The 8937-nt window shown below is 43.5% G+C and overlaps 1 protein-coding gene across 2 annotated transcripts in view; it reads left to right on the top strand.

Annotated features, from left to right (window-relative positions):
• The first annotated feature begins 721 nt into the window (after positions 1-721).
• DARS1 (aspartyl-tRNA synthetase 1) overlaps positions 722-8937 on the top strand; it is a 42119-nt gene continuing 33903 nt past the window's right edge. Inside the window, exons 1-4 of one of the 2 annotated variants that reach the window (XM_068407960.1) lie at positions 786-876; positions 1662-1726; positions 2124-2181; positions 8334-8426. In XM_068407960.1, the coding sequence (XP_068264061.1) occupies positions 2157-2181; positions 8334-8426 (118 nt within the window). In that variant the 5' untranslated portion in view covers positions 786-876; positions 1662-1726; positions 2124-2156. Of the gene's footprint in view, positions 877-1661; positions 1727-2123; positions 2182-8333; positions 8427-8937 lie in introns of both variants that reach the window. The other variant, XM_068407959.1, reaches the window with a different exon arrangement.

The raw sequence follows: 8937 nt of genomic DNA, 5'->3' as shown, positions 1-8937 counted from the left end.
GTTCATTCTCCCCAAACTACCAGACCTACTGTGGGTTTTAGCTGACTAATAATAAACAGCAGGATTATCAGGGGGCCAGGAGACCAAACTGCTATCAGGGTAAGCACTGACAAGCCAGGTTTGCTGGTGAGATAGAACAAAAGTGAACTTTAGGTCGGTTACCAAGCTGAGCCGATCACATTAGTTAGCCACCTCACAGTCCAACACTCCACCTCAGGCCATAACGTGCCCGACTGTGAAGCAGGGTGAGCCAGGACCAAACCCCCCCCGCTGCCCAGCCTCAGAGCCGCGGCCCACACCAGCACACCTCCGCAGCTCTCGCCTCAGCGTCAGAGGCAGGGCCGGAGGCGCTGAGCCTCGTCAGGACGGTGGCAATGGGGTGAAAAAGCCCGTTTCGGCTGCTTGCTCGCCTTCTGAGGAGAGGAGGGGGCGGCCAACAGCAGCGAGGAAGGAACCAGCACCTCCCTCAGCCCTGAGGCTGCTGAGGGGAAGGAGCCCCGCGCTGAGGCGGCCCGCGCGCCCCCCGCCCCGCGCTGAGGCGGCCCGCGCGCCCCCCGCCCCGCGCTGAGGCGGCCCGCGCGCCCCCCGCCCCGCGCGGCGCCAGCACCAGCCCCTGGCCGCGCGCCAGCCGCACGCCGCCGGGCGCAGCCCCCGCGTGGCCCCTCAGCTCTCGCGATAGGCCCGGCCGGCGCAGGGCAGGCGCGGCGCTCTCGCGAGAGGAGGGCGCGCGGAAGCGGCGTGGCGCGAGGGGCCGTGCTGAGGCGAGCCGAGCGGAGCCGGGTGGTGAGGGGCCGCGCCGGCCGCAGCAGGATGCCGAGTGGCCGCGGCCAGGGCCAGGAGCGCCGCCGGGAGAGCGACGACTCGTCGGCGGGCGATGTGGGTCTCCGCAGGGAGCGGGCGGGCGCGGCGTCGAGGCTGCCCGTGCCGAGAGGGGGCAGGGGCTGGGGTAGGGTCCGGGTCTGGGTCCGGCCTAGCGCGGGGCTGGAGCCGGCCGAGGGGCCGGGGAGGAGGGGGCAGGCGGCAGCGGCCCCCGCGGGGTGGGGAGGCCGGGCCCGAGGGCAGAGCTGCCTTTTGCCTTTGCCCTGCTTGTCCGCCTCCCCCTCCGGCGGGCCCCGTCAGTTCGTGCTTCACTGAAGAGCTTCGGCCCCTCTCTGGTCACACAGCGTCTCCTGAGCCCGGGTGGAGGAGGCCCGGCTTGAGCAATGAGAGCGCAGCCTTGCCCTGTCCCTCAGCCCTTTCCCCCTTGCAGTCCCCTCCAGAAGCACCTGGGCTGCTGCTCCATAGCAGGCCCCTTCTGCAGGGGCACCGGTGGCTCCTGCTGGCCTGGCAGGTCTGTCTGGCTCGTACGGAGATCAGTGCGGAAAAATTGTAGGCCAGTATTTCTTCAGAAAGAAAAAAAAAAGTATTAATAACGAGCATCAGTTCATTTTGTTATAAAATCAATTTTGCTTGCTGTTGAAAGGCCAAAAGTGCTGCAGCAATAAGGAATTATGAGTATAGGTGGCTTCTGTAAAATTATACATGGGCCACGATTCGTCAAAAGCAGAGAAATGGAGACCTCCTCCCCCAGTAAAGTATTTAGAATGAACTTAGGTTCGTATATTGAATAGAATAAAATAAATAAACCAAGGCTTTTTTTATTTGGAAATGAATGGGCTTAGCTGGAAAACTAGAATTGTGAACTTTTTGATGAAAAGGCCCCATCCCCCTGTGTCTTACCTAACAGGTTAGTAGTCAGTCGAGCTTCCTTTGGCTGTTGTAATGACATGCAATCTGCTGGATTTCTTAGTGTGCCTGAATATGGGAAGGAAATACTTAGCAATGGATCTGCTTCTGTAGGACTCAAATATTTTTGCAGGAGTAGGCTCTTTGTAAAGGCATTCACACTAACTTCTGTGTAGCAAATAATGATCCTAATGCATGTTTGTTGCTGTTGGAATTTTTATTTTCTTACGGGGCACAATTATCTTTTCTCATTTGTGTATCTCAGAGTCTACAACACAATTTCTTGACTTTAATATTATAGCTAATTGTTTTCTATTACCTCAGTTACCTCTGTAATGATTTTGTTAAATCTTTTTTATGTATGCTTCTTTGATATATGTTTCTCACCTCCATTTTAGGATTATGCTAAGGAAAGATATGGAGTGTCATCAATGATACAATCCCAAGAGAAACCAGGTCAGTTAAATAACAAAAAAAAGTTTTTTTAAAAAGAGGAGAGGGGGGAAGAAGGAAAAAAGAAGTTATATACTTTATATCTTCAGCACTTGTTTGAGAAACAGTTTACCAAACTTTTTGATTCAAATCCTGCTGCCATTCTTTCTATTTGAATACATTTGGCACTTGTGAGGCTGCATCGGGAGCGCTGTGTCCAGGTTTGGACTCTCCAGTGCAAGGACGACATTAACATTTTGGAGCCAGTCCAATGGAGAACTACCAAATTGCTCAGGGGACTGGAGCACAGTATCTCTGAGGAGAGGCTGGGGGAGCTGGGCTTCTTCAGCCTGGAGAAGAGGAAGTTGTGGGGTGATCTTATTACTGTTTAAAGCTACTTAATGGGATGATGTAGAGATGATAAAGTCAGACTCTTGAAGGTGTGTGGTAACTGGACAGAAGGTCGTGGGCAGAAGTCGGAACACAGGAAATTCTGATTAGATAGAAGGAAAAAAAATCATGAGTGTGGTTGGATATTGGAGTTGGGTCCGGAGAGGTTATAGAATCTCAATCTTTGCCCTTGCCGGGACTACGCCCTACACAGCTTGTCAGTTTTTGTCTCTGTCAGTCACTGCAGGCTTGACTTTTTTGGATTAAATTATTATTATTTATAATGTACTGAGTCCTGAGGTGTCAGTTTTTTTCTTTGTTTGGAGTAAGTTCTGCTATGGCTTGCTGCAACAGCTGTCTCTCTGAGTACGATATCTGTCTGCTTATGCAGCCTTCGTTACTCCTGCATATGACCACCAAATCCATTAATATTATATGTTAATTTTTATGGGTTTTATCATTATTCACACCACTATGAATTCGGGAAATCCTCATGTTATACTGCTGGGGAATTGGGATTCAGAAAGACTTGTCAGCTAGAGAACAATCTCCCAGGCCAACATCCCAAGAAATCCTAATCTTCATATTATGTGCATGAAACAGGAACGAGGAAAGGTAATAGACTGTCTTCTTGTAACTTCTTCATAACGAAATGTAAAAAAGGAACATCATCTGTGATTAGGTGATTTTTTTTCTCCTCTGAACGGTTGTTTTGGTTGACCTCCCTTAGGAAGGGAAATACAGAATGTAGGGAAGAGGAGGAGCCACAAAAGCAATCATAGGTTGAAACCAGCTGAAGGGGAACATTATATCAAGAACGGGACAAGAAAATGACTAGAGACTGTATTAGCAGTCATTATTGAATAACATACATACTAGCTGTCAAAGAAAGAGAACTAAAGTTGAGATCACGTTGTAAGCCAGCCCAACTGCTGGCTGCTGTGGTCTCTCTCTTCCTGATACTGGGTCTTCTGATCCGTTTCAACATGCTAATAATAACAACTTGTTTAGTCAGCGTAGCAAAGGGCAAGAAGTTGGGTAGGGGTCTGATGACTGCTGGAAGGGGCAGGAACACAGCCATCCATTGTTACGCGTGACCACATAACGATCTATAGGTTGGTCCGCAGTCACAACCTAAAAGGTATGATAATAATAAAAAGGTAACTTCTCCCAAGTTAGCATCTGATTGGTTAACCTGCACTGCTGACTGTGGACTGAAAGATTGCCCGATTGGATCTCTTCCCCCTGCGCTCTTCTGCGATGGCATTTGGCTCACTAGAGTTTCTGCAAGCTGTGTTTCCTCTAACAGTTTCACACCCCATAGCAAACAACTGTGTGGGAGACCCAAGCTGGGAGATTGAGATGGTGGATCAAATCCTACTCTCATGGAGAAAGTCTGCCCTGCCAACTGTCTCATATTGAAAAGAAACTCTGAAAAATACTGTGGAGAAAAAAAATACATTGAGAAGGAAAATGGCGAAAGCTACACAAGATGATAGGAAAAAGGCTGAGTGCTGTATTGAGATCTGCTGTGCCCTTGGTCCTTGTTTGAGAAAAAAAAAAGTCTCAGGCAATGTATGGATGAGATTGAGTAGGTTTTCCATTGGGCTTAAAATACAACCTATGGCAGTCCTGCTGTTCCATTTTTTAGAAGATGGTTATGCAGAACACCAAAACTAGTAACAATAAAAACCAAAGTGCCTATAATAAAAAAGTTCAAGATCAGCTTAGTCCCTTCCATGAAACTAATGCCCTCTTATTTAAAGATTCAGTAGTTCCTGCCAGGGAGAGCTCTTATCAAAGGACTCAGGGGAGGGTGAAGTCATCACTCAGCATCAGTAGTGTATATGTGCTTTTCCCCAAAGTATTCTGCTTGCATGGAGTGTCTTGGAGGAACTACTGCTTGGAGCAGGGGCTGGCGGGGAAGCACAGATGCAGGTGTTCCCATCTGTCTGTACTGTATTAATTTTGTTTGTTTCTGAAGTCTGTGTGGGTACATGCCATTTCTAAGTCAGAATAATGAATTGTGGTATGACATGTGCGGATCCACATACCGTCTGGTTACTGGAGCCAGCAGACAATACAGACAGCACAGACGTGGGTAGGAGCTCAGTTGGATGTCTGCAGCACTGTTGCTTTTAGGCTTGCTATAGTTGCACTGTCCTGAGGACACCGGCTGGACATGGGAAGTTAAAAAGCTTAAGAGTGATCAGAGCAAATTATTCTGCCTTTCCAAAGGATGGGCTTATTGTCCTTTTGCCATACTCATAGATTCTTGTTCCTCTGCAGGCAAATTAAAACTCTCTTTGCCTGTTCACAGAGTTGTTGCATAGATGCTCCACTCTGCTCCACTGATCTCACGCACACCCATGCCCTCATTCTTGGCCCACTTCAGTCTTCTGCTCACGCTGGCTGCCCTGGCTATCTGATGTTCTCACTTCCTGTTACATCATGTCTTTCAAGTCCTTCCTGCCTGCTTGAGGCTATGATTGCCTTTCCCTTTTTCTCCCTTCAGTCCCATTACTTTCATCTCCCCTCCCTGGAAGCTGCTTTCATCTTATACTGCTTTTGGCTTTCCATTTTTTTTTATTAAACTTAGCTTCTCTTTTTCAAATTTATCCAACATTGTGAAGATGCTGGCACTTCACAGAGACAGCAGAAGTATTGATCATACTGTTCAAAACTCCATGATGCAAGATAAATCAACTTGGTAAACACGCTGATAGGACAGGCAGAAAATGGGGATCTGGGGGTGGAAAAGTGATTTTGTCTTGTATAACCCACACAGCTTTTTGGGTTTTTATCCTCTCCTCCCATGTTTAGAAGAGGGTAGAGTTCTGAGAGAAAGATAAGGATATTTAGTATGTTGAAAAGAAGAGATTGTGCTATACATGAAGGAGATGAAAAAATATGGTTTCCCCTTAAACATGATTCAAAATAGCAATGAAGGTGAGATAGCATGAATATTGAACTGGGGCTGGAAGTGTAATTTCAGACTTATGGAGTATTTTGTTTGAACTTCGTTTAAAATCTTTGTTCCCTTGTCTTTACTGCAACTGTAGCACGGTTTAAAACATCTTTTATTTTTGCATTATTTAATTGTCTGTAAGTGTTTATGTGGCAAGAAGACAGAAAATGTAAGTATAGCTTGCATTTGTGAAAGAACAGGGAGGTGGTAGTCTGAAGGGTATGGTGGGAGGACCTTAAAGGTGAGAACAAGAAGCTTCATTTTTATCATGGAAGAGAGAGAAATGAACTGAAAGGAATTCCAGGTGAAATGATATGTGAGAGTACAGAGGGAAGATTTGAGCTACAATATGTTGGTTGGACAAGAGAAAATGAGTGACAAACGATTGCTTACGCTAACAAAGGTAGATGTTATCATGAACTGGTGGCATTTTAGAAATGAGAGGAGAAGACTAGATTTAGGAAGTGTTGAAGGAGGGAAACAAAGTGACTTAGCAGTTGCTACATCTAGCTTTTTTCGGTGGAGCACATTGACAGGACCAGAGGCAATGGGCACAAACAGCAACCCAGGAAGTTCCCTGCAAACATCAGGAAGATTTTTTTTACTGTGAGGGTGACCAAGCACTGGCACAGGTTGCCTGGGGAGATTGTGGAGTCTCCCTCCATGGAGATATTAAAAACCCATCAGAACATAATCTTGGACAGCCGGCTCTGGGTGGCCCTGCTTGAGCAGGGGCTTGGACCAGATGACCTCCAGCAGTCCCTTCCCACCTCAGCCATGCTGTGGTTCTGTGATCTGCTGTTGGAAAAAATGACTTTATGATAGATGTTGTTTTATTACCCTTTTTAAGAAAGGTAAAAAAGTTCTTAATAATTCATACCATATAAAAATTTTTGTGTTAAAGGTGTCTTTTTAGTCTTGGTGAAACATGAACTGTTATGTATACAAAGGACTTTTTAAAATATTTATCTGATGCAGATGGATCCTGAAACACTAAGGATCCATAAAAAGGGTGACACCTCATTCTGTCTTTATGCTTGTGAATGAAAAATGCTTTAAGTTTCTAACAATACCATTTTAAGTTGACTGAGGTAATTTTAACTGTCTGAATATAAAACTTTTAGAAATACTAAAGCTTATGGGTTGTGCTGGTTGCATGCTTCCTGTAGTACTGATAAAGTTTGAATATCACAAGTTGCTGGCAAGTGATAACATCTTTATTCCCCTTTCTCCCTTCCCCAGTGCATGCATGCACACACACATTATTAATATATTTGAGTCAATTTCCTATCACATTTCTCTGTGCACTTTCATTCTGTTCTGGTTTTCATGTGTGTCTGCGAAGAAAAAAACCTACATTGCCCTGAGCATAAGCTAATGAACATTTTCAACACCCGCCCCCCGCAGAACTCCCAGTGCAGAATAAGAGGCTTGCAGGGCAAGCTGTGACTGGTATTGAGAGACGGAGGGAAGGAGTCCAGAACGACAGATGGAACCCGGGGGAGGCAAACTTTGGAAAAGTTCTGGCGGGAAAGGTCTAGAGTGGTGGTGTCTTAGTAAATTTAATGTTATTTTGAAACAAGGGAGAAGAACAGAGAGAGTGAATTTGCTTGTGTTACGTATCAGAGAATCATAGAATAGAATCATGGAATATCTCGAGTTGGAAAAGACCCATAAGGATCAATATCTCTCTTGAAGATATTTTTTTTTTCTAATAAGCAGTGCTTTTAACCACATACAAACTGTAAATGAATAAGTGTAGCTGTTAGAACTGTTGAGGTTCTATGCAATGCTATGTAGATCCTCTAACTGATTTGTAAATACTATAAGAAATAAGTATTTGAGATCATGCAAAAATACATTTGGCCAAAAATCTACAGAAAAATACGATTAAACAAGTACATTTCAAGGAACAGTGGCATGCAGTCAGCATATTAGCAGTTCATAAGGTTGTATACAGTTTTTAAAGTCCTGATTTATTTAAAAATATTTTCCTTTATATTTTTTTTTCCTTTACTATCCAAAATCTGTCCTTTCCAAACCGTGCATTCCTATTGTTATTTAGCTTTCTTGGGTACATAGAATTTGAAGGGTTCTTATGAATCCTGGCTCCTACAATGATAGTGGTGCTTGATCAGGTTGTCAAAGAGATTCTCTCTTAAAATAAATTTTACTGGTTTTACACAGTAATACTCTTGTTGCTCCAAAATGCTATTGTTTTTATCAAAATAAGTCGTCTTTTAATTTCTAATGCACTTTTATTTGTGGTTTCTTTCTTTTCTTTATTTTAAATAATAATCATTTTACAGTGATAGTCACCCTACTTACGTAGATACAGAGAATAGTCATGTTACCTCTGAACCCTTGTTTTGCTGTGTTCAACATACCAACTCACGTTGCTTAGTGCAGCAGGGCAGACATCCCTTAGCTAGCAGAAATCCAGACTAATAAATGCAGGTAGTACAGCGCAGCACAGTGAAGTCCTATCAAAAATAGTGTACTCATGCTGGGTTCTGCCATCCATGAACTACAGTGAGTCTTGCTTTTGTTTTAGTGCAGTTTGACCCTGCTATATAAATCAAATAATAAGCTCAAACCAATTTAAAACTACTTGATCAAGTACAATTCACCGAGAAAGGAAATGGGGTCTTGTGTGTTTTCAGTACTTCTATTATACTGTAAATAAAAAAGTAATGTTTTGGATTTATTATAAATTTTAGCAATGATAGAAAATGTATTTGGAGTTTAAAGTGAAAAATGTTTCGCTTCAAAAAAAAACCAAAACCATTTTAAAATGTGTTTTATTTCTGTAATTCAGACAGAGTTTTGATTCGAGTAAAAGACTTGACAGTGGAGAAGGCTGATGAAGTGGTTTGGGTTCGTGGCAGAATTCATACAAGCAGAGCTAAAGGTGAGATGCCTCCAGGGTTTTTATTTTTATTTCCTCATATTGTTAGTATAACCTGAATGTTTATTTTGGCTTCATGACCTGTTAGTTATGTCTTGCATACAAGAAAACTTTGCCACCTGGTTACTCAGTGTTCACTTTGACTGGTTATTTTCTCTTTTTTCCACCTCTCTTTTCCCAAGAGGAGAAAAGGAAATTTTGTTTTCAGCTGAGTGGAAATGGGGTATTACTATTACACTGTAGTAAAAGTGAGTTTTGGTTTTATCATATTACTAAATAATGTGTGGACAATTGTAAATAATAGGAATTTAAAAATATTATAGTCATTCTGCTTTGGGTGTTAACAGTTGTGAGATAAAACAGTTACAATCTTCTACTGTAAAACGTACTTTTATTATAAATGTATCAGTTATCAGACATGCTGTATTTATTCTGCTGCATATGAATATTTTCACTATACCTTTTCTTCTACAGGAAACAAAAATCTGTGTTAAAATTTCAGAATTTCAGAATT

Source organism: Nyctibius grandis, chromosome 9, assembly GCF_013368605.1.
Source record: "Nyctibius grandis isolate bNycGra1 chromosome 9, bNycGra1.pri, whole genome shotgun sequence".
Lineage (NCBI taxonomy): Eukaryota > Metazoa > Chordata > Aves > Nyctibiiformes > Nyctibiidae > Nyctibius > Nyctibius grandis.
This window is presented reverse-complemented; position numbering and strand designations above follow the sequence as displayed.